Source organism: Sinocyclocheilus rhinocerous, unplaced genomic scaffold (assembly GCF_001515625.1).
Source record: "Sinocyclocheilus rhinocerous isolate Xijiao unplaced genomic scaffold, SAMN03320098_v1.1 scaffold1060, whole genome shotgun sequence".
In the NCBI taxonomy this organism is placed as follows: domain Eukaryota; kingdom Metazoa; phylum Chordata; class Actinopteri; order Cypriniformes; family Cyprinidae; genus Sinocyclocheilus; species Sinocyclocheilus rhinocerous.
This window is the reverse complement of record NW_015666198.1, coordinates 242,829-268,496: the sequence shown is the minus strand read 5'-3', so window position 1 is coordinate 268,496 and position 25,668 is coordinate 242,829. Positions and strand designations below refer to the sequence as shown.

At 43.2% G+C, this 25,668-nt stretch overlaps 1 protein-coding gene across 1 annotated transcript in view; it reads left to right on the top strand.

The window, feature by feature from the left end:
* LOC107732137 (threonylcarbamoyladenosine tRNA methylthiotransferase-like) overlaps positions 1–25,668 on the top strand; it is a 249,547-nt gene that overhangs the window by 96,721 nt on the left and 127,158 nt on the right. The window contains exons 5-7 of the mRNA XM_016543406.1: positions 769–865; positions 8,576–8,739; positions 25,493–25,596. Of these exons, the coding sequence (XP_016398892.1) occupies positions 769–865; positions 8,576–8,739; positions 25,493–25,596 (365 nt within the window). The remainder of the gene's footprint in view (positions 1–768; positions 866–8,575; positions 8,740–25,492; positions 25,597–25,668) is intronic.

Genomic DNA, 25,668 nt, shown 5'->3' with positions numbered 1-25,668 from the left:
GAGATGTTGTTCATGTATTTATGTCCTCATTAGTGACACGGCAGACGTTAATATCACCGGAAGCGTCCCGCGCGCTTCAGTACTTCGGTATGAACCGGTATACCGCCCAGCACTAGTATGAACCCATTTCTGCATCTGTAGTTCATGTTGACTCCAGTAGATCAGAGGAAAAGACCATCAGAACTGCTGCTTGATTGAGGAGAACTGACTTCATAAGACCAATAAAAATAATCAAAACACCCAAAGATAAGTGATGTTAATGAAGAGAAAAGATTGGATTGGAGAGGTATTACTTTCAGACATTTCACTCAGGAATATGAACAGCCAATGCCATTAACAGATCATTGATATATCAGATGACTGATTGACCCGGCTGATCGTTGATCTGTCGTTATAGTCACCAGTGTTGTCGAAAGCACCAGTGTTGATCCAGAAATCTGATGTGTCAGAATAGATCTGTGCATTACTGTAAGTCATGCTGTGAAGGTTCTGTTACCTGTAATGCTATTCTGTTTTTCATTTTATTAATAACTTTTTATTTGATCTTTCTGATGCAGTTTGCATAACTGAACAATATTTGAAGCCTTTATGCTAATGTTTAAATGCATTATTTACAAACTATTAATAGCATTAATAAATAAGTAATTTCATTTATTTAATATTTTTATAAAAAAAAAAAAAAAAAGAAGCTATTTACATGTGTTGGTATCGTGACACACTAATATGCCAGAGTGATGCTGACTGTGTGTGTGTGTGTGTGTGTTTCAGGAAAGCGCAGGAGCAGAATAAGAAGGTGGTTGTGGCGGGATGTGTGCCGCAGGCCCAGCCCAGGACAGAATACCTGAAAGACCTGAGCATCATCGGGGTAAACGCTCACAGACACTGATGCATTCAAACACTGACACACTCTTCATCGAGCTGATGATCGCTCCTCACTGTCCATCTGTTCTGTGTTGTTTTCAGCCTGTATTTGAGTGAGTTACAGCTGGAATCAGGAGACGAGTCAGAGTCACACGTGTGGGCGATGATTGTTTGGTCTTGCCGTTGGAACAATCACCTTATGCAAATAGCAGGCGTTTTGCATATCGAGCCTGTGCCGTTGAGTCTGTCAGGATGAATGTGTGGAGAACTAATCAGAGCATCATGTGTTCTAGAGAAAGAGCTCTGGAGCAGCTGCAGGCTGACAGGAACAGGCCTGTTTATTACATTTAATTACATTATTTATGGTGTGCTGTTTGACATAACGTGTGGGATTACCAACACATTCATGTTTATGAAGGAGATGGTTCAATAATGAATGGACTGAGATATATCCTGAACCCGAGGCTAGATAATGTATAATAAAACGAAGAAAATCAGCAACAACGTGTATTATAGTTTTCTGCATGCATTGTTCTCCATCTTTCTGATGTCTCACTGCACATGTCCTTCATTTTTGGTTGAACCAATCCAACAAATCCTTTAGGTGTGCATTAATAATTTAGTTTCCTTTATTTGTTCAGTTTCATTTTTAATTTTATTTAACAAAAAAAGGCAGCCAGTTATTGTGTAGGCAGATATTACTGAATTCACGGCAAATGCAACAAACTTAATAATGCATTTTTGTCTCATAGAAATGCAGTTGACAGTAAAGCGTTGATTTTGAGCTAGAATGCAGTAAATGTGCTGCTATTAAATTCTGTCATCATTTCCTCATGTCATGTCGTTCCAGACCTGTATGACTGACTTTCTTCTGTGGAGCTATTCTGTTAAATTATCCTTTGCTCTAATGAAATTTACTGTAGTTCTTGCAGAATCCAGAGTTTAACTGACTAGTATTAGTAAGAGGTGGTCACAACAAGTACAACCACGGTCCTCGTTATCATGTTTATATAGTATATATCATGGTTTTTAAAATGAATAATAAGTAATAAACAAATAAAAAAATAAAAAAATAACTATGGAATTTGTAAAAAAAAAAAAAAAAAACTAAACATGTAGAAACTACAAAAACAACTTCTGTAAAAGTGAAATATTCCCCAATATTTAATATAAGTAATGACGGTTCATAGGCTATTTGTACAGTGTTAATAACTGCAAGTTAAATTACTGTGGTGCTGGATTGATAAGCTTGTAGTTATGTATTGGTGTTTTCCAGTTTACCTCATGCAGTTGTATCATTGTTGTGGCTGTTTTCAGCAGCATCACTACAGAACCTTTAATCTTCTCATATCACACGACTGTATAACAGCGTCTAATATGGGGGAGGTCTCGCTCGCTCCGGCGGCCAGTACACGCCTGTAGACAGCTGCGCGGTGAATATATTAACACACAGAACCACCTAACGTTCAACCACAGCTAATACCAGTGAAACCAGAACCGGTCTGAATGAGGATACTGTACCGGTGTGAATATGACAGATCTGACCACAAGAATCAAATCGAATTTTGAAACGCCAAACTATTCTCATCCCCACTGATTCATTGATGATAACAAGTTAAAACATATAGAATATGTGAAGACACTCTTGCACTCAGTTTTGTTTTATACCTTACATTTACAAAGTAGTGTTTTTTTCCTACGGTGAGTCAGAGCATGTGAGACTGTCAGCCCCTGAACCCCTAAACATCTTCCCAGTGCTGTGTTCACCACTGCAGATGAAGCAGATCCAGACAGAGGCTGTACTGATCAGGAGAACCGCACCGGTGACGTTTCTCCATCACAGACTAAGACACACGGACCTGCTCTGCTTTTGTCCGGGGCTCTGGATATTACAGATGAGCTATGAAAAGGCCGTCTTTAACCTTACAGTGCAGCAGGACCACGACTGCAAACACAGTTGCTCTGTGCGTGAGTGGATCGAAGCGCAGCCCAGATTCGTCTGGAGGTCTCGAACTGTTTGATGAAGTTGCCTCAGCACATCTTTTTGTCTAGACAACAGACTTCCACATCGTCCCTCGTTGCTTTCAAGTAGTTTGTTTAAAACAATAGCTGTGGGGAGTCAGACATCTGATTTTGAAGTTCTTCGGTCCAGGGCTGGATTTAAAGTGTGAGGCTGCAGTCGAGGCAGGAACACACCGGTAATGCTAAACAGACTCCCGAACATCTCTGCCAGCACATGAAAGAGTCCACTCAATAAATTTACCTTTCTTCTGGCTCTTTGACGCACTTCTGGAGAGCTGCATTGAGAGCCGGTCCCGCTGCGCTCGGAGCTGAAGTGTGTTCTCCCAGCAGCCGCTGCCAGAGTGGCCTGAGATTGAGCTGCCATTAGAGCAGAATTGATTTCTGTTCCAGTGTTTTTCACTCATGTAACTGCAGCTGGTGGAGGCCCGGGTCTGCGCTCCGTCTCTCGGCCCACAGTACAGCTGAATTAATGGCCCCGGCGGCCTCGGGTCGGCCATTTAACCACAGGGTGCGCCACACAATGGACACGAATTCCCTTTAATACTGTAGATGTGCTCCTGCAATCTCACCGCCTCCATGCAGAAATGAGCTCAGCGGAGGAAAGATCTGCGCCTCCAGCCGACTCTCACCATTACAGGCCTCTTTATTCTCACTCCATTTGCCATTCTGTCTTTCTTTTTCTTGAGTGCCTCCTTTTTCTCTCTGCGATAGTTTAGACTGGAGTGACAAACAACGAAACGGTGCAGTGTTGATGGGTGTTAAAATGTGGAAATGTGCAAAAACGAGTTTCTGAAGAATCAGCCGACTCTGGAGCACAGCGCTCGTCTCGTCCTGTCTGTCTGGAATACTGGGTTCTGATTGGTCAGTGAAATATTGTATAGTGACACAAAACTATAACTGACTCCGTCAACTGATTTCATATGTGAAGTGACTATGTTGTATACATTTTATTTCACTAGAAAATGTCTGAAGTCTCAGCTGGTGTTTTCGTGATCTCAGTGGATGAATGAAGTAATTTAGCTCAAGTTCACAGGTGTCTCCGCTCAGGTGTAGAGAATCACGCCAACCGTCAGCATCATCCACTGTCTTCAGCTTCAGCACTGCGTCTTGTTGTTTTAGCACTTTATCCCGCACGTATTAAAAGTGCTTCTTTTTGTACAAATAATGTTGTACAGATATTTTGTAGTATTGTAATGCTATTTTAGCACTAAAGTATTTCAGCTCAAACCGTGTCCATGCAGTGCTGTGTTTATAGTCTGCTGAGAGCATCACCGTCCTTCATCCTCATGACAGACTCGTCAGTGGAACCGTCAGTCTATTGGTTCTCCCTTCATCAGACAGCTTCTTAATTAGCTCATAATGAATATGGTCAAAAGCAGTGACTGATCTGCTGCTGTTCAGAGATCAGAGATGAGAGGAGCTTGATCTGAATCATCTGTCAGTCTGAGTTGCGGTGAGGATTGAACACTGAGTGATAGACGCTCTGATACACGCGTTCACATCAACATGCTCCTCACACAGCTCCTGTTTTTGATGTGTGTCAGAACACACGTTTACAATATTGCTATTAAAAGCTCAAATCACATTCAGTTAATGTAAGAGTTGAAGCTGTATTTCCTAATGAGTTGTGGCGTGTTTTTCTCCTCCTGTTCACATCGGTTCATATGCTGTCCAGCAGGTAGTTCTGGTCCCGGTCGAGCAGCGTTCCAGCTGATATAACGTCACTGATGGTTTGGACTGGATCTGAGAGCTTCAGATGACGCACGGCTCGTATCTGTGTCTCTGTAAGTTACTGAAAGCTCAGGTCCAGCACTCACACCACGACTCTAGTCTGAGCAGAACTAACCGCTGTGTGACGATATCGGCACTGTTTATGAGTGTCTACACACACCATCATGACACCACATCCGTTCTCCTGTAGAGTGTGTGAGGAACGGCTGGATTCACATGAAGATCCCCAGCTGATGTTCTCATTGTGTCTCTCTGTGTCCTCTCTCTCTCACACACACACACACACACACACACACACACAGCTCTTTGTTTCTTTGAACAGCTGCAGCAGACCGCTGCTCAACACTGAAGGTAAAACAAGAGACTTTTAAATAGCCTTGTTAGCAGGAGTGTGGAGTTGCCTGTTTCTCTGGCTCTCTGTTCATCTGATCAGAGGTGTGGAGGTGAAGTTCTCCCGCTGTGAGCGTCAGGAGGAGACCGGAGGCTGACCGCTGCCTCTGCCTGTCCACTTGATCAAACTACAGCCGCATGAAAGAGGAAGAAGCATCTCGCCCCCCACAGCGACAGAGAAATACAGCAGCATGATGTACAGGAGGAGCAGATCCACATCAGTACCTGCAGCGCTCAAATCAGCTGTGAAGGGAAGCTCTTCAATGTTCACTGTGTTTCACACACTTAAAGGAATAGTCCACCCAAAAATGAACATTTTGATGACAAATTAGGATCAGGATGAGTTTGTTTCTTCATCAGGTTTGTAGAAATGTAGCACTGCATCAGTGTCTCAGCAATGGATGCTCTGCAGTGAATGGGTGCCGTCAGAATGAGAGTCCAAACAGCTGATAAAAACATCACAATAATCCACAAGTAATCCACAGCACTCCAGTCCATCAGTTCACATCTGGAGAAGACAAAAGCTGAAACTAATCCAGCATTAAGACCTTTTTAATTCAAATACAAATCCATAATCCATAATAATGCTTCCTCCAGTGAAAAAGTGCATCTGCTGTTGCCTCTCACATCAAAATCCAGCCACATATTTGTTTAGAGCTGTTTAAACGCTGCTTGATCTGTGCAGATTTCTCTCCTGATTCACACCAGAACACTGACTCACTGGAGGAAGCGTTATTATGGATAGAGTGCTGGTCAAATCCTAGTGTGCTGCATACATTACACATGAATCCTTCACATTGAACGTGATCCCAGAATGCACTGGGAGAAGCTCAGATGTGCTGTGTCACAGAGCAGAACTCAAGACCTAGGTTTGTCTAGCCTGATGTGCTCAGAATGTGTGTGAATCACAGCTGAAGCGTGAGAAGATCCTCATGATATCCTGCTTCATGTGACTTGATGTGATGTTGAACCATGACTGTAAAAAAGATGGACACTTCCTTCCACTATAGAAGTGAAGCCAGAACATCCCACTAGAGTAATTCAACCAATCTTTCAGTACAGCCAGATTTCTGTGGTCTGTTTGTGAATCTGTAGAGAATCGTGTTTAGTGAGTTATGACATCAGGGCTTGACCAGATCAGAGTCTTACGTCAAATATTCATCCAATATTATAGACGAGATGTTCATTTTCAGCTTTTAATGAAATGTGTTGTTGCACACAGTTCAATCTAATTTACAATGTAGAATAAATGCTTCTTAGAGTGTAGAGTAATCAGACTAACTTCAGACTCCATTGAGATGTGTCGAGACTCTTGTGCGCTGCTCATGATGCAATTTGTGTATCAGTTGTAAAAGCTAAAAAATCTAAACTATTATTACGGATTAATAGAGTTCATGTTAAAATAAGGAAGCACTGATGCAGCAGCAGATCCGCACACACTCAGTTCCTCGTGGCATTGCTGTGATCACACTCTTTCTGGTGAATGTGCAGGTCTGCTTGTTTCAGGTCAGTGCTGTTTGTGCTTCATGTCAGTAAAGATGAAGATGCTGCTGCTGTAACTGCTGTGTGTTTAAGAGCAGAGCATTACATACATAAATGACTTCTGAAGTTCTTTATCAGTTGCAGGTCTCAGTGTCTGCGGAGCTTGTTTGTTTTCCTCTGACTGTAACTGGGTGTTTAGTTGGGTTCTGTGCGATGTTGTCTGTCTCTTTGTCCTCCCGCTCTGTTTCCCAGAGGATCGAGACACTGGAGACTCTCAGAGCCGGTGGATCAGTAAATTACATGTCACACCTCTGGCCTCAGATCTTTTCTTTCAATTATTTGCATGTAGATGGTTGTATGAATTATTTATCAGATTTGATTACACGTGTGTCTGGTTGCAGAAATCAAGTGATGTAATTAAATATAGGCTGTGGTGTGAGTGAGTGTGTGAGTGAGTTTGTGTGTGTGAGTGTGAGTGAGTGTGTGAGTGTGTAAGTGTGTGTGTGTGTGTGTGTGTGTGTGAGTGAGTTTGTGTGTGTGAGTGTGTGTGTCAGTTTGTGTGTGTGAGTGTGTGTGTGTGTGTTTGTGTGTGTGAGTGTGTGAGTTTGTAAGTGAGTGTGCGTGTGTGTGTGTGTGTGGAGTCATGTGAACCTCTGACACCATCAGACCTGTTATCAGACTCTGCTTTATGTTAAATGCTGTGGTGCATAAGTTCAATTAATGAAGATCTCTGCAGGTCTCTGCTATCCTTTATCTCGCTCTCTCTCTTTCAGAGCAGGTCTGGTGTTTTGTAGTCATAATGTGAGGTTGAGGTTTGAGCGCTGCTGCCGAGGGGAAGAGTTTCAGCAAACAGCTGTTTCTCTCACGAAGCGTCACCTGACTCCAGAAGATGTGGAATATAGTAGCACTCCAGTCACACGGAGAAGAGTGTCTCTGACTGTCTCGTGTTCTGTGGAAGAAAAAGCTTTCTCAGTTGTGATTTTACTGTCAGACTGTGTGTGTTAGATTTGTGTCAGTCCTGAAAATGATATTCAGATCTTATGATGATTCTTTGATAAATACAGTTAATGGTTTGTGTGTGTTTGAAGAAAATCACTTTAGATCACACAAATGCACTGGATGTCTCAAGGCCTTTCAGAATCACTATTAACCCCCAATCGATACAGTTCCCATGATGCTTCTGTGCAGTAACACCCATCAGGCTCAAGATGTTTGGCTTCCTGTCAAAGACCCTGTTATTCCTTTATTTAGGATTGTTTATTTCAAGTCATGATGGGGATACTCGTGTATTGTTGTGTGAATAAAGGGATTGTGTGTGTGGATCAGGTTGTTTGGGTGTGAGCGTGCCGTTCCTCAGAGATCTCCGTACTGTCAGACTGTGTGTGTTAGATTTGTGTCAGTCCTGAAAATGATATTCAGATCTTATGATGATTCTTTGATAAATACAGTTAATGGTTTGTGTGTGTTTGAAGAAAATCACTTTAGATCACACAAATGCACTGGATGTCTCAAGGCCTTTCAGAATCACTATTAACCCCCAATCGATACAGTTCCCATGATGCTTCTGTGCAGTAACACCCATCAGGCTCAAGATGTTTGGCTTCCTGTCAAAGACCCTGTTATTCCTTTATTTAGGATTGTTTATTTCAAGTCATGATGGGGATACTCGTGTATTGTTGTGTGAATAAAGGGATTGTGTGTGTGGATCAGGTTGTTTGGGTGTGAGCGTGCCGTTCCTCAGAGATCTCCGTCTCTCCTCATTGCTACTGCTGCATCTCAAGGAATCAGAGTTCATTTCCATGCTGTTGTAATGTGAGCTGTGTGTGTGAACATCTGCAGGGCTCAGCTCAGGGCTTCTCATTGTTCTTTTGCTCTAAACTCTGAATGAATGGGGATGAATTCACGGCCACGTCTCAATATCTGCTCCGTCCGTCTCGATCGACACGCGGCAGACGCTCACAGCTGAATAGCGGCAGATGTGTGGGGAATGACAGCACATACATGGCCTCTCTCTCTGTCTCTCTCTCTCTCTCTCTCCTTGGGCATCAGTCTGTATTGATGTCCAGCGGTGTGATGATTTTGTTCCTCGTGTGATGAGTGTGTGTGTGTGTGTGTGTGTGTGTGTGTTGCAGGTCACTCCGTGCGTCTGCTGGGTCAGAAGAAGGAGAAAGGCAAGCGTCTGGGAGGAGCGCGGCTGGATCTGCCCAAGATCAGGAAGAACCCGCTGATTGAAATCATTTCCATCAATACAGGGTAAAATGTGCATGAACAAACACACTTAGGGCCCTGTGATTCCCGCTCTGTGGAAAACACGGATGGAATCCAGTCATAAAAATTTAATTCACAGTATAATTCGGAATGTCACGGAATTTGCCAAATTTTGAATGAATAAATCAAAAGTAGGTCAGTACACTTTAATTAAAACGCGATATGGATGAGTGTCTGTGAATATTAAGCCGCAAAAGACTGTTTAAATATGAATCCTGCATGTTCTGTGTGTCTGTGTGTGAATGAAGCGCAGTGCTGTTTACTACACACACACATTTCAGCCTCTGCCACCCCAATATATGAGTACATGAAGACATGGACATAATCTCTAGAACTGCTCTGAGAGTCACTTCATGAGCATTTTACCGTTTCTTTTGAGAAAAACTATCGTCATATCATATACAAACAGAAACTCAAAGGACTTCACAGCAACCCGTCAAAATAAAAGTTCGGTTTAACTTGAAGAAAATGTGACAGAAATGTTTGACTTAATGTAATGATAGTAGTACTGCTACTAATAAAGTTTTTATTAAAACATTTTTTTAGGAATAATCACAAATAATAATAATAAACAATAATGAAAATAATATATATATTTTTAATAAAATCAGTTAATTAAAAAATTATTACAATTTAATTAAACCATTAAAATGGGATCCAGAAAAATCTGCTGTTTTGAACGAATCAGGTGAATGAACGCTTCTGTGACTCACTCGATACGACCGTGATTTGATTTCATAATTAAAAATATAATTTCATTTCATATTTCTATTTTCAAAATGTTATATAAAAACTATATTTTTAAATGTATAATTAAGAACATTTTTTTCTGAGTTAAAAATAAGTAAGGTTGTGGTGAAAATAAAAAATACTTGTTCCTGTTTAGTACTGTGACTTGTCTTGATTTGCTAGATTTGTTTGCACTGGGACTTGAACATGTGTTTTTCTTTTTTCTCATGTCTTTTCTTTTCCCTGAAAATGTTAGTTAATATTATTGCATTAGACTAAAACTTAGTGACTTTGCTCAGACAGAGTATCACAACTGCACCAAAAGTGGATGCTCTTTGTTGTGTGACACCTTGCATGAGCTCAGATCAGTGAATGCTACGATCAGTCAGTTACAAAGAGAAATACAGACCTGTGCTAACGGGATAGTTCACCCCAAAGTGAGCTTTTACTTTCCCTCATTTCATTCAGAGCTGACGCGGACGTGTGCGTCTCTCCTCACCATCTGAATGACTACTTTGTTCAGAAGATATTTTGAGAAATCTCCTGTTGGAGCACTTGAATAATTCAGATTGTTGTTTCCAAGCACCCGTCTGTAGCTGTGATGCCTCTTGATGTGTTTTTGTCCAGTTTTCTGTTAACATGACGTGTGTCATCTGGCTGGCGAACGCAAGGCCTCAGCATTAGAGACAGGAGACTTCAGCGGTAACCACACTCTCCTGCTCCGAATGGAAATAAATCTTCAGGAGGAGCAGGTTTTCTGTGCAGACGTGTGCCGTCTCTCCTCAGCATGTGAAATTGAGTTCATCTCTGTGCTGACGTGATGATTAGGGGTCATTGCTATGGTAACCAAACCACAGACTCTGACCGGCTCTGATGCTTGAACAGCGTTCGGCGCAAACCAAGAGTCCTGATGAGAGATCAGATACCCCTGTCTGCTGCTGGGATGAATTTACAGTAGAAGATCAAAAATCAGTGCACTTAGACTGGATCAGAGATCAGGACTGACTCCAGATGGTCAGAGTGTGTGTGTCTTCGGTCGTTCAGAGTGTTTTTGTCTTAAGGTCTGTTTTAGTTAGGATGTGAACACCGAACGCGTCTGAGTCCGTTCCAGCAGCTCAGGAGCTGGAGTGAGTTTTGTGTTCACATGTTATGAGCGCTCATGTTGGGACAGGACCCAGGCTAAGTCTGATTGTGTTTGCTGTACTTCTTGAGATGTGGTTCTGGAAGGTCAGGTATGAGTGGGTCATGTTGTTTATGAGCTGTGAGAACTCGCTGATTCAGGAGTATCGTGACGTCTGTCTGTTCGTCAGACTCCCTGCGCTCATCTCAACACAAAGAGCAGCGCAGAAGGAGCTGACGAGACACGCGTGAGATCTTTAATAACCTGAAGCTCTCTGGGGTTCAGCAGTGCACTCTCTAGGGCTCTCGTCTCTCAAGAGCGTTGCTTTTGATTGTGTGTCTATGATTGTTTCATGCTTCGTTTGCTAATGGCAACAGGTTAAAGGAGGCGTTCAGATGCCTGAATGCTTGATCTTCCCTACAGGAGAATCATCTGTATGTCAGGAGTGCTCATGAAGACACGGCCACACTGAACGTGAGAACTCGCTGATTCAGGAGTATCGTGACGTCTGTCTGTTCGTCAGACTCCCTGCGCTCATCTCAACACAAAGAGCAGCGCAGAAGGAGCTGACGAGACACGCGTGAGATCTTTAATAACCTGAAGCTCTCTGGGGTTCAGCAGTGCACTCTCTAGGGCTCTCGTCTCTCAAGAGCGTTGCTTTTGATTGTGTGTCTATGATTGTTTCATGCTTCGTTTGCTAATGGCAATCAGGTTAAAGGAGGCGTTCAGATGCCTGAATGCTTGATCTTCCCTACAGGAGCATCATCTCTATGTCAGGAGCGCTCATGAAGACACGGCCACACTGAACGTCATCTGGATCAACACTCGAGTGTTAGTCCTGCGAGAGAGCCGTGTGTGCTTCACAGGAACGCCAGGATTACTCACACAAGTCGATTCATCTTCTCTGCTCATATAAAGCTGTTATGAGGGAAGTGTACTGATCAGAGTCTTTGCTGGAGCCTTTCTGTCAAACACTCACACGTGGCGTAAATGATTCAGAGTCGTTAGCTGAAGTTAAACACGCCGACCGCTCTTCAAATAAAGCTTGTGTTTGTATGCGGCTGGATTTATAGGTCAGATCTCTGATTTCATTTGCGTTCATATGTGAGGTTATCAGCTCAAGTGTGTCTTTAGTCGACTCCAGAGCCGTTTTTAATTTGCTTTCGGGCCCCTTTGACATCAGGCCTGACATTAAGAGGCTGTGCAGATAGAGAGCTCTTTGTGAGGTGTGACGTCCCATCCGTCATCCAGCCTCTTATGGGGTCTCAGAGCTCAGATCCTCGCGCGCTGACGGAGCTCCTCTCCAGACCTGACACAGTTACTCTGGGCTCGGATGTGCTGTGATTGATGCTCACACCACACTCTCATGTCTGTCTAACATGAAATACAGCACACAGACACTTATGTCATTCATTGAATTTGAGTTTGTGTTTCACTTTTCATGACTTCAATATCCATAAAGAAATTTACGATGGAATTTACCTCAGAGCTTAAAAATACCTTAAAGTAAACAAGAACGTTCAAACTGTGAAATATATTTAATGAAAAAAGGGTTTCAGTCATTCAGTATGTATTTTGAATTGTTAAAACATATGTATTTATCAGCTGTTGAGAGTGTGAGACAGAGGCTCCGCCCACACACTCTTCTGATTGGCTGTGATGTTTGATTGATTGGACAGAGAGATTGTTTGTTGCTGTAATCTTATCATGTTGTGTCTGTTATAGGGGTTATGCGCAACAGACTTCCGTATTCTGTTAACCGGGTCTCGTCGCTTCCGGTTCAAGCATTTTGCATATGCTTAGTTAAATATGAAGCAGTTTTACTCAAGATGCCTTCAAAGTAGATACCAAAGATTATCATAACCAATGTCCATCACATATGTGGACTGATATCTAAAAGTTTTTTTCTTTTTATTCTTTTCACTAACATTTATATATAAAAATTGAATAAAAATCCATAGATATCGCTATTATTTATTACGGCTGTTAGCACGTTCTCTGACAAGCGGAAGCGATAAGACCTGTTTTCAGGTGACGTTCAGCATACACTCGATTCTAGTAAAAGTGAAGTGAAAAGTCTTTTATCAGAATCACTTGCTCTGCCTCTGAATTTTTTCTTCAGTCCCTCTTATTTTTCCACTTCTCACTCGTTGGTCTCTCTGTAAAGGTCTGGTTCACTCAGAAATGCATCAGAATGTCATTTCATGGCTTTAACTTGGTTGACTTGATTACATGTACACTTTTCTCTACAATGTTTGTGTTTTTGAGCTTATATAACGGTAAGATGGGGCTTTTCTCTGCAGTTACGTGTTTAGTTTTGTGTTTTGTTCTTGAGCTCCACATTGGTTTTTCTGCTCCTCTGTGACCGTTTTCCCAGATCGCTGATAGCGGCTGTTTTATTTGATGGCGGTGGGTTTGCAGGAGCTTGTTTACTGAAGCCTGAAGCAGCTGGAATGATTTCTGGAGAAGCTCAGTGTTGCTATAAAGCAAAGGTCAGATGAACACATGAACTCTTCCAGAAACACAAGAGTATTTGACACTGCTGGAGACGGTTCACTCAGTCACTCAGACAAGCCTGAACGCATCTGCTGCCTGGATTCTTCTGTGTACATCACTGGAACCATGTCAACATCTGCTAAGAACAGTGAATGTGATGCAGCAATCAGTCTCAGTAATTCCAGCTCTTTTGTAATTTAGTGGTTAGTTACAGTGGCGTATCAGGTGGCACTTTGAGGTCCGATTGAGTTGGTTCAGCAGATAAACACGCACCGTTTGCTGAGGATTATGGGATGTACAGACTGATGAAGTGAAAGAGCGCAGGTGACATGTTTTTATTCAGTTGTCACGTATTAAATGTATCTCTGTAGAATGCCGTTCACATTGTGTTGGTGTTATATTTACACATCATAAATAATGCATCTTGCCTTTGGCTGCAGTCTGTGTGGAAACATGAAGCAAAAGCCTGAAAGCATGAAAACGGTGCACTTTTGAGATGGAGTCCATTTGAATTGATTCTAAACAATAAATGCATTACAAAGATCAATTCAGTACAAACTGCAGTCCTGCTCTGCTGAACTGAGCTGAGGTCGACCCAGCACTACACGACTGTAACTACTGAGTTATCGTTTCTATCCTGTTTGACTTGTGTGCTAGTGTTAGCATGTTCTCCATCAGTAATGAAAGAGAGTTCCTCATGTGCTCAGCGTTGAGCTAGCATGTTGTGCGTTTAGCATCTATGAATGAAACGTCCTGCTGTCGGTAGAGTTTTGTTGTCTCTTTATCGATGCCTGTTCTCCATCTTGGAGCTGATTTTGGGGTTATTAAGCGTCTGTGTCCTCATCGTTCTGCAGTCGGCGGTGTGTTTCTCAGCGTGCCTGTGGTTAGTCTGTGACGGGACGCTTGCTAATGATGTAGAGCTCTGTCAGGCCGCAGACGGAGGATGACCCGCTAGCGCTGACCCCTCTAGCCGCCGCTGCACACCTGCGAGAGCGCTAACCTAGTTTAGCTGTGGCGGCGCTGCGGTTCGGCCTGCGGTCTGCTGAAGTCTCCTCACGCTAACGAGGCTTCAGTCTGGTGTCTGATGGACGTTCATGCCATGATGATGAGCCTCCTAACCAGCTTGAGCCTTGAGCAGAACTTAATGTTGAGCTAGTTATGTGTTCGCTCTATCAAGTTTATCTTCGTGTCCTTTAGTTCTGGGAAGGTCAGGAGAGAGAAGAGCTCCCGTATTTTGCGTCACATGATCTTTGGTGTTTTTTTGGTGTCCTCACATCTGCAAACAAGCCCTGTCTTTAGAGTCGCAGTCATTATTGTGGTGGAGCGTGAAAGGATTCGCAGGATTTGTCTGTGTGTGTTTTCTCCAGCTGGTTTATCAGAGGGTGTAATAATTACACATGGTGGGATTTATCAGTGCGGTATGAGCTTGACTGGCCGACATCCATCTAATGAGCCTTAAACTATCATGCGCTGTCGCTTCTTAACCGTGCGATTGCCTCATTTAATGACACTATATGTGACTATTTGCTAAGTGTGAGCTCCATAAAACACACATGAATGAGCGGGAATCAGGGTCGGAAATGAATGGGGGTTTGGGGCAAAAATGCCACCAAAATGAACAAGAATGACTCCCAAATTCAAGATGTGGGGGCAAAAAAATGTGCCCCTGCACAATAAGCTAAGTCTGTTATGGCTGTCGTGATTATAATAAACTCATTGATAAATGGTTCTTAATATGCTTTGCTGGTGTAGCCAGAATGTGACGTGGCATTTCCCCCATACAGGAGCTGTTTGTTAGGATGCAGTGGGAAGTAATGCTGTCTGATTGTGTGTATGGACTGAGGATGTGTGCATGAGCGAGTGTGGAGAGCCATAGCGGAGCTGCTGCTCAGTAATTGGCTCTGAAGATGCCTGTAATCTGATGTGCGGCTTTGTAAGATTGATTGCATGATCTGTTTTGGTCTGTGTTGAATCCCGAGCGTTTGGGATCCTCATCTCAGTTAGTCTCTGTCTCCATTTTTCAGGGATTATCTCACAATCCCGTTCAGTGGATTATTTATGTTCATTGTTTCAAGGGCCAAACAGTTTAGCTCATGCTGTTGGCAGTAGTTTCTCATGTGTTTGAGGAGAACTAGGCCAGCGTTTCTCTGTCTGTGCTGATGTAGATGAGCAGGTATTGGTGGTGTCTCCTCCGCTGGAGTCTCGTAGCGTGCGTGTCGTCCCCTGACGGTGGGGCCCCTGCTGACTCGGCCCTCGGGCCCCTGGAGGGTCGTCTGGTGTCGGACGGCTCTATTCCCTGAGGTGACGCCAGATGACAGCAAACAATGGCTCTTATCAGACTCGCGGCTGACCTTAATATGAGGCGGTTATTCCCGCGGGTCGCCTGCCGTTATGAATGCTGTGGGCTTTCTTGTGAGATTGGGTCATGAGCTCAGCGCAGATGAAGGATTTCCCAGTCAGTTTGTGACGATGGCCACTGCCTCATCCAGCAGCTGCGCAGCGGGAACATCGACTGAGGACCGGCCGCTCGGTTCCCACTGGTAGAGAGCCGCTCCACTCGCAGGAAGATCACTGGCTGTGCGTTTGGTCAGCAGTCATCCATCCTCTCCTAATGTTACAGTGCTTACAGTCCGGCTCTGCGGGGAAACCAGCAGTTCAAAGCCAAGCCAAAGCTTTCTTTACTGAGACCAGACTACAGATGAGTTAATGTATTTACTACAAATGACCATGAGCTCAGCGCAGATGAAGGATTTCCCAGTCAGTTTGTGACGATGGCCACTGCCTCATCCAGCAGCTGCGCAGCGGGAACATCGACTGAGGACCAGCCGCTCGGTTCCCACTGGTAGAGAGCCGCTCCACTCGCAGGAAGATCACTGGCTGTGCGTTTGGTCAGCAGTCATCCATCCTCTCCTAATGTTGCAGTGCTTACAGTCCGGCTCTGCGGGGAAACCAGCAGTTCAAAGCCAAGCCAAAGCTCTCTTTACTGAGACCACACTACAGATGAGTTAATGTATTTACTACAAATGACTTTAATATTAACAGTCTAATCATTAGTGAAGGAGCACTAAAAGATGTATCACCTTCCAGCTAAAAAAAGACCATTCACTTTATTTGTGAAGACATCATGTCATCTGTGAAATTGGTTTTATTTTTTCTGATTCTGTTTTCCATTATAGTTTTTCTTGATTCCATTCTATTGGTTTAAATTTTTAGTCATAAAAAAAAAAAAAGTCTAATCAGTTAAATTCATTGAATTATTTATTCCCAAATTCTATTTATTTGTCCTTCCAAATTCTGCGTTTACTTGCAATTTTTCCGGATTCTGAAGTGAGAACATGAAAAATCTCTCGATCAGGTTATGTTCCTTAAAGCATTTTTTAATAAATGATGATGTAGTGAAGAGCTTCGAGTGTTTGTGTGTATTAGACGATACTGTAATGAGTGGTGAAATGAGTGTGCTCGTACAGTGAGATGCAGACGAGCATCACTTCAGTACGCGTGCTTCAGTATGTGTACTAAACTGACACGCACATTATGCAGACTTCACGTTTCAATTACAGACACTAGTTCATGTTGCCATTTGAAACGATTCATTGCTCAGCCCTACTTTTGATTAATTCTTCCCAAATTTGCCCAAATTCCATGACATCTGCGCTAGTAGTTCAGTTTTAGTGAATGGACTGTGTTTCTGCATCATGAGAGTCACATGCCTCATATTGTTAGCTGGGCCAAACTTGCTCATAGCAGCAGTGTTGTTTTATTGGAGATTTGTTGTGTTGTGTTTATTTGGGTTCTTCTTCGCTGCAGTAGATTGAAGCTGCGTTCACATGATGAAAATGACTGGAGGAGTGAGAGACTGAACTGAAGCTGCTGTGATCTGAGGAGCACGAGTGCTTTGGTTTGGGGAGTTTCCCCTCTAGATCATCTCAGGATGACTTTGTTTTACTTTAAGCTTTTGCTGTTGTCATTCAGTATGCAGACTGTCAACCATCTTTCTTGTGTTTTGAGAGAATGTGTTTTTCTTCACCCTCACAGCCCTCTGTCACCCTTAAGAAACACATTTATGAGATTTTATGGCAGGCACTTATGACAGAGCTTTGTTGTTTCTGTGGAGAAGCTCAGATGAATAGCTCACACATGGCTTCATGAGAGATGAGGTGAGGCGTTTGCTCTGCGCTGAGGCCCCTGAGGGGCCCGGAGGTGTCTCTCATGCCAGCTGAGGGCTGCTGGGATTGAGCGTGTGTGGAGTGGAGCGTGAGATGTGATCTGGCCTGTAAGCGTTCACTGGACTGTGGAGAACCACACTCATTAAGGGAGGAGATGTGTGCATCTGTGTGCGAATCAACAGGAACATGAGCAAACCGGATTCAGTGCTCAGAGGAATTTGAGTGTGTTTCACATGTGATTGCAAGACTCAACAATGAGGATTTTTCTTTCTTTTTTTTCTTTTTTTTGACCCATGTAACTTTGTATTCTAATAAATAAGTTTATGACTCTGACATTTTAGATACCAGTGTAATTTTACAATTCTTGTTTCAATTTAGATACAACAGCAAAAACTACCAGCCTAACTAATATTGGTCAAACATTATTGAAGACAAGCGAACAATCAAAAATAAATCAAGGGGGAAAAAACAAATGACATGTAATAGCACAACAAATACCTGAGTGCAGCACAAACATTTAGATACAACGGCAAAAACTACCAGCCTAACTAATATTGGTCAAACATTATTGAAGACAAGCGAACAATCAAAAATAAATCAAGGGGGAAAAAAACAAATGACATGTAATAGCACAACAAATACCTGAGTGCAGCACAAAGCTGCACTAAAGAACATTTTGGGCCAAATAATAATTGCTTTTGATAATCAGCTTCATCTTCAATGGTTTTCGTCAAAGTAAGAGGAGCGTGAGTGTTTGCTAATACACTGCCTGACAAAACTAACTTTAAGCTGCTCTGAAAGTGCTGCATCTCATCTAAAAGTCACACATATAACACACCGAAGACCCTTCAGGCCACCTGATCTTTGAGTGTTTTCATGATCTTACCCGTCGCTGTTTATCAGACCGGTTTCAGCTCAGCCTGAACACGTGTGATGATGTTGGCGTGTGCTCTCAGCTCAGATTACTGCCTCCATATCCGCTTTAATTAACAGCCAACTTTCTGTTTTCCTCTCAGCAAACAAATGCTGCATCAGCACCGGTCACCAGCAGATTACGCTTCAATTACGAGATTACTGCGGGAAGACTGCCCAATATGAGGAGGGTGAACATGTCATTATGGAAAACCTGAGATTACTTCAGTGACACAAACACCAAGAAGTCGCTGAAGACAAAGCTGTCAGCAAATTAATCCTCAGAGACGCTTGTAGTCTTCCGTTAGTGTTTGACGTGCTAGAGAGGAAAACACAAACCCTGCACTGAGAGTGTCTTGAACTGAGACAAACAGCAAGCAGGAGCTCTTACTGTACAGATCTCAGATCAGACAGCTGGAACCGGAAGAGTTTTAGGCTCCTGGAAGCTTTCCTCAAACTGTCCCGTTTTACCTCGTGTTTTACCTCGTGTTGTTTCCAGATGGAGCTGTGCTCAAGGTGTCTGATGGGAGAAAATAGAGTGGTTTGTTTACAATCTAAGATCATTTGGACATGGATGTTGATTCTGCTCAGTTTCTGCTCAGCCCGTGTCTGGATACAAGTTCCTCTTTTAAGCTGGGTCCAAATAATGGATGAGAACATGATTCGTCTCTCTTCAGACATGGAAGACAAACCCAGCTCTCCATTCATCGTCCCTTTGGCATCGTTAAATCCTGCCCGAGGTTTCCCACAATCCCCTGCGGCTGTGAGCTCATATTCTCATCAGGCTCTTGACTGCTGGGATGTCCTGTGTTTATGCATTTGGTTGATGATGTTTGTTATCTTTGTCATTAGATTATGAAAACCGAATCCTGTACCTGCTTTCAGGTAAATGGGCTTTGATTTCAGGATCCAGTTGTTTCCACTCTTCAGTGATCTTCTGCAAAGTTCTGAGTCTCGTGGCACTGCAGTCTCGATCAGTTTTTGTCTTTTTCTGAAGCTCTTTCTTTCCAGCCCAGTTAACTTTCCTCCGTCCTTCAAACACAATGATGAACCACTGGAAGAGCTGTGAAACTCGCAGTTCGAACTTCTTTAATTGCGCTCTTAAGTAAGTAAGCCCCAAACAAGCCCAACGACTCGAGGCACGATTAATAGCGGCGTGCTCATGTGAGCTGTTATCGTCGGCTCAGAGGCGTGCGTGTCTGGCCCGTCCTCATGGGCGTCTGCTCTGCTGGCGGGGGTCAGCGTAATTTAGCTGCGTCTCACTCGCTGGGGCTCAGATTAATAAATCGAGGGAGCGGGGAGCATCTGGGGAGCTCTCAGCATTGTCTTACTGTCACAGGACTGTTGAATAGGTAACAAAGAGTAAAGCGGGTTAGTCTCACCAGGGGCCCGTTAGTCCCGGCGCTGTGATGAAGTATATTGTCCGTATGTATCGCTGGTGTAATTAATGACGGTGATGAAGTATGTTGTCCGTATGTATCGCTAGTGTAATTAATGACGGACGGCGAGCAGCTTTCAGCAGAAGTAATTAAGAAATTATTTACTGCAGGTGTCTAATCAGGCCCTGATATTTTGTGCCGTCTGTGTGGAGAGAACAGAACCCGTGGAGCCTCATAAATGAGCCTGTTTATCAGTGCGAATAGAGCAGAACGGCCACAACCGGGCCTCTGCTCTGTTCTGATGGGTCGTGTGGCAGGAGTGCGAACAATGATGAATGCTAATGCTGAAACAGTGTAGATTCATAATCAGAAGAGCTTTATTACCAAGTATGTTTACACACACAAGGAATTTGACTTGATGAGAGGAGCTTCCAGTGCAGAAGAAAGTACAGACATAGTGCAGACATACATAGGAATAACACAGTAGGGATGTAATATAACACTAATATAATAAAAAAAAGAAAAATTGAATAATGTACTATATACAGAAATAGAAGTATAGGAAAAAAAATGTAATTGTTTAGATAAATGTACAGATATGTTACTTACAAAGTGTGCAGTTTACAAGTGTACAAATTTTGGATTCTGTGTATAAATATGTCAGTTTTGATGGACGATGTATAATTATGAAAGATTAATTGTTCAGACTGAATATAGCTTGTGGGAAAAAACTGTTCTTGTGCCTGACTGTTCTGGTGGTCAGTGCTCTGTAGCGCCGACCAGAAGGCAACAGTTCGAAGAGAGAGTGGGCTGGGTGTGAGGGGTCCAAGGTGATTTTTTTAGCCCTTTTCCTCACTCTGGAGATGTAAAGATCTTGGAGGCTGGGCAGAGGGACACCAATAATCCTCTCAGCAGTCCTGACTGTCCGTTGTAGTCTCTTGATGTCTGATTTGGTTGCTGAACCAAACCAGACAGTTATGGATGAACACAGGACAGACTCAATGATAGCAGAGTAGAACTGTTTCAGCAGCTCCTGTGGCAGGTTGAATTTCCTCAGCTGGCGAAGGAAGTACAACCTCTGCTGGGCCTTTTTTGCAATGGAGTCTATGTGAGTGTCCCACTTCAGGTCCTGAGAGATAGTGGTGCCCAGGAACCTGAATGACTCCACTGCAGTCACAGTGCTGTCCATGATGGTGAGTGGGGGGAGTGCAGGGGGTTTTCTCCTGAAGTCCACGATCATCTCCACAGTTTTGAGCGTGTTAAGCTCCAGGTTGTTAAGACTGCACCAGACAGCCAGCTCTTTAACCTCCTGTCTGTAAGCAGACTCGTCTCCATCCTTGATGAGGCCGATGACTGTAGTGTCGTCTGCGAACTTCAGGAGCTTGACAGAGGGGTCTTTAGAGGTGCAGTCATTCGTGTAGAGAGAGAAGAGCAGTGGGGAGAGTACACATCCCTGGGGAGCGCCAGTGCTGATGGTGATAGTCCTGGATGTGAGTTTGCCCAGCCTCACTAGCTGCTGCCTGTCTGTCAGGAAGCTGGTGATCCACTGACAGATGGAGGTGGGCACGGAGAGCTGGGTGAGTTTGTCTGAGAGAAGGTCAGGCATGATGGCCGAACTGGCCGAACTGAAGTCCACAAATAAGATCCTCACATAAGTCCCTGGTCTGTCTAGATGTTGCTGCAGTCCCAGCAGTCCCATGTTGACTGCATCATCCACAGACCTGTTTGCTCTGTAGGCAAACTGAAGAGGATCCAGCAAGGGTCCAGTGATGTCCTTCAGGTAGGCCAGGACCAGTCTCTCAAGTGACTTCATGACCACAGATGTGAGAGCGACACTGTCTGTAGTTGTTAAGTCCAGTGATTTTGGGCTTTTTGGGGACTGGAATGATGGTGGAGTATGTGAAGCAGCAGGGAACTTCACACAGCTCCAGAGATCTGTTGAAGATCTGTGTGAAGATGGGGGCCAGATGGTCAGCACAGACTTGGTTATGATAGCGAAATAAACACTCATCAGAATTCAACGAGAAGGAGAAAACACTTCCCATATCTTCTATTGTTGATGTCAGAGCTTGTGTGCTTTAAACTAAACTGTTGTAGCACTGTGTCGCTCCCTTGATGTCCAGTGTTCAATTTATGTCCTGTAGTAAAACCCATTGAGGAGCTCTACAAGCTTCACATGGCATGTCATGAGAGAGACGTGAGCGAGGGTTTCTGAGGGTCTTAACAATCCTGATTCACCCTTCCACAAGTGAAGGTCTTAAATCAGAGCAGAAAGTCTTCAATTCATAAAGTCATGGCATTAAATGCTGGGAATAGAGATATTCAAGCCTTAAGCTTGCTAGCTTATTTGTTTGTTTGTTTGTAAAATGAATGTAAAAGTAATACAGAGCTGCTGGAAGTTGTATTTTCAAACTCTGAAGTGTTGCTAATGCAAGACATTTACATTTAGAGACCATCATAATGTATTTTGTTCCATTTGATTTATTCCTTAGATTTTCTTTACTTGGTCTTAAAAAGGTTAAATTTACGTTCATCAGACGTGCAGGATCCCTGGAGCTCCTGATGATAGCACGCATTTTAAGATGCAGCGATTGTTTCTGTGCTCATGCATCTACCGATAATGAAATCACGCAGCACCTGCATCAATAAACAATCACACCCTGAATGTTTCAGATCTGCTCAAATGTGCATGTATCTCAGCTTTTTTTATTCTAGTTTCAACGTTATTTGTTCTTCAGATATTCATCTTTAAAAGAAAAAAAATATATATATCAGCTGTTTGTAAAGTGAGCCACATTTGGTTTTTGACCACTGAAAATGTGAACAATTTACTCATGGAGCAGCATTGAGATCTCCATATGTCTGGGATTGAACCATTGAGGGCCTTTAAAATGAAGATACCAGAAGGAAAGTTTGTTAAGAACCAGAATCTAAAAGGATATTAAGATATCTTTAATACTTCTTGAGTTACAGGCATGCAAACCTGAAGCAAAAAAAATAAAGTGTTTTTTACTTTTTTTTATTTTTGAACTGTCACCGTTGGCACATAATGAAACAAAGATAGCTAAAGTCAACAGATTTTACTAAAAGACCTACAGAACCAATCTCTGTGTAAAAATAACATCATGATGCTGCCCGCTTTCTAAAGTCGTTTTACTGTAAACTGGCTCCAAATCTCAGGTGAAAATTGTCACTTTGACCCCCTCTGCAAAATAATGGATTATTTCGGCTTTCATCACTATTTATGTTTGTCTCTCTAAAAAAATATGAACAAAATCAAAAATTTGAGCTGGGTAAGTTTCTGAAATTTGGTAGATTTGACACGGAATGCCCCTATTATAATTTTGAGCAAAATAATTGTGATTATCAGTTTAACCATCATGCAGCATGACTAAAATGTGACTACGTTTACACTGACTAAAAGTAGACTGACCTTTCCAGACGTGGAACAGCTCCAGCTTTAAGCCGGTAATGAGGCTCCACAGACGTGTTTGTAGCGCAGCGGCGTTGCTGAAGGGCCGGTGATGCTGCTGCTGTTCTCTAATGATGCTCTCTTCTCTGAGATCCTGGATGGCTCCTGACTCCCGGCAGAGACCTGGCGTCTCTGCATCTGTCTGAAGGATCCAGACGGGGCTCATCGACAGCGCTGATGAAAGACGAGACGTGCTGGAGGCTCAGAGCTCCCGTCTCGGTGGAGCTCGTTCAGCAAACCAACAGCAGAAAGATTTTCCATCTAGCCCACCGTCCTCTTGCCAGACGCTCACTGATCAGCTCCGAAGCGCTTAGACAAAAGACTCTTTACCTCTGAGCCAAACTTCTGCGGGAAAACAGCACACTTGCAGCTAAAGCGAGGCTTTGACTGGTGCTGTTTCTGCGTTTGCTGTTGTCTGGCCCAGTGAGGAGTGTCAGCGGTGAACCCCGTTCATTCTGCTCCAGTCTCTCTGAGAGTGTGATGTGTGTGTCTGACTGAGACGCAAGAGACAAGTTTTAGTTGAGTCTGAGGATTTTAAGTCTAGTACGGTGGAGATCATGTTTGGATTTCTCACAGTTTGTCAGTAAGAAGGTCTGATGGCAGATTTATTTGCAGCAAACAGCGCAATCTGACACTTTCATTTGATCAGAATATCTCAACTGAGATCACTGTGGATGTTTTCAAATCATCAAATCATCAAATCATTTTTCCGCAGTGTGAGTGAGAGAGTATGCCAATGGTTGCCAACTAAAATACTGGGCAGAAAATATGTCTGTTTATAAGAGAGAAGCTCTGATTGGGGGATCTGGCAACCGCAAGCATGAAAACGAATAATTTCACAGTTAGTGTTAAATGATGTGAGTGTCATCTCGTCTTTGTCATTGTCATTATTGTTAAGAACCAGAATCTAAAAGGATATTAAGATATCTTTAATACTTCTTGAGTTACAGGCATGCAAACCTGAAGCAAAAAAAATAAAGTGTTTTTTACTTTTTTTTATTTTTGAACTGTCACCGTTGGCACATAATGAAACAAAGATAGCTAAAGTCAACAGATTTTACTAAAAGACCTACAGAACCAATCTCTGTGTAAAAATAACATCATGATGCTGCCCGCTTTCTAAAGTCGTTTTACTGTAAACTGGCTCCAAATCTCAGGTGAAAATTGTCACTTTGACCCCCTCTACAAAATAATGGATTATTTCGGCTTTCATCACTATTTATGTTTGTCTCTCTAAAAAAATATGAACAAAATCAAAAATTTGAGCTGGGTAAGTTTCTGAAATTTGGTAGATTTGACACGGAATGCCCCTATTATAATTTTGAGCAAAATAATTGTGATTATCAGTTTAACCATCATGCAGCATGACTAAAATGTGACTACGTTTACACTGACTAAAAGTAGACTGACCTTTCCAGACGTGGAACAGCTCCAGCTTTAAGCCGGTAATGAGGCTCCACAGACGTGTTTGTAGCGCAGCGGCGTTGCTGAAGGGCCGGTGATGCTGCTGCTGTTCTCTAATGATGCTCTCTTCTCTGAGATCCTGGATGGCTCCTGACTCCCGGCAGAGACCTGGCGTCTCTGCATCTGTCTGAAGGATCCAGACGGGGCTCATCGACAGCGCTGATGAAAGACGAGACGTGCTGGAGGCTCAGAGCTCCCGTCTCGGTGGAGCTCGTTCAGCAAACCAACAGCAGAAAGATATTCCATCTAGCCCACCGTCCTCTTGCCAGACGCTCACTGATCAGCTCCGAAGCGCTTAGACAAAAGACTCTTTACCTCTGAGCCAAACTTCTGCGGGAAAACAGCACACTTGCAGCTAAAGCGAGGCTTTGACTGGTGCTGTTTCTGCGTTTGCTGTTGTCTGGCCCAGTGAGGAGTGTCAGCGGTGAACCCCGTTCATTCTGCTCCAGTCTCTCTGAGAGTGTGATGTGTGTGTCTGACTGAGACGCAAGAGACAAGTTTTAGTTGAGTCTGAGGATTATAAGTCTAGTACGGTGGAGATCATGTTTGGATTTCTCACAGTTTGTCAGTAAGAAGGTCTGATGGCAGATTTATTTGCAGCAAACAGCGCAATCTGACACTTTCATTTGATCAGAATATCTCAACAGAGATCACTGTGGATGTTTTCAAATCATCAAATCATCAAATCATTTTTCCGCAGTGTGAGTGAGAGAGTATGCCAATGGTTGCCAACTAAAATACTGGGCAGAAAATATGTCTGTTTATAAGAGAGAAGCTCTGATTGGGGGATCTGGCAACCGCAAGCATGAAAACGAATAATTTCACAGTTAGTGTTAAATGATGTGAGTGTCATCTCGTCTTTGTCATTGTCATTATTCTCATTGTATTCACAAATGAAAGTATTCTGGAGAATGATGGGTCTGCAGTCAGTGTTCAGATGTGCTGATATCTGTGTTTGTAACGCTCCTGATGTTTATGAGCCTCTCTCTCTGTCCCACAGCTGTCTGAACGCTTGCACGTACTGCAAAACCAAACACGCCAGAGGAGATCTGGCCAGTTACCCCATCGAGGAGCTGGTGGAGAGAGCCAGACAGTCCTTCCAGGGTGAGTCTGACCTCTGACCCCTGACCCCTGACCCCGACCAACACCCTTCAGTGTCTGATGATCCATAGCATG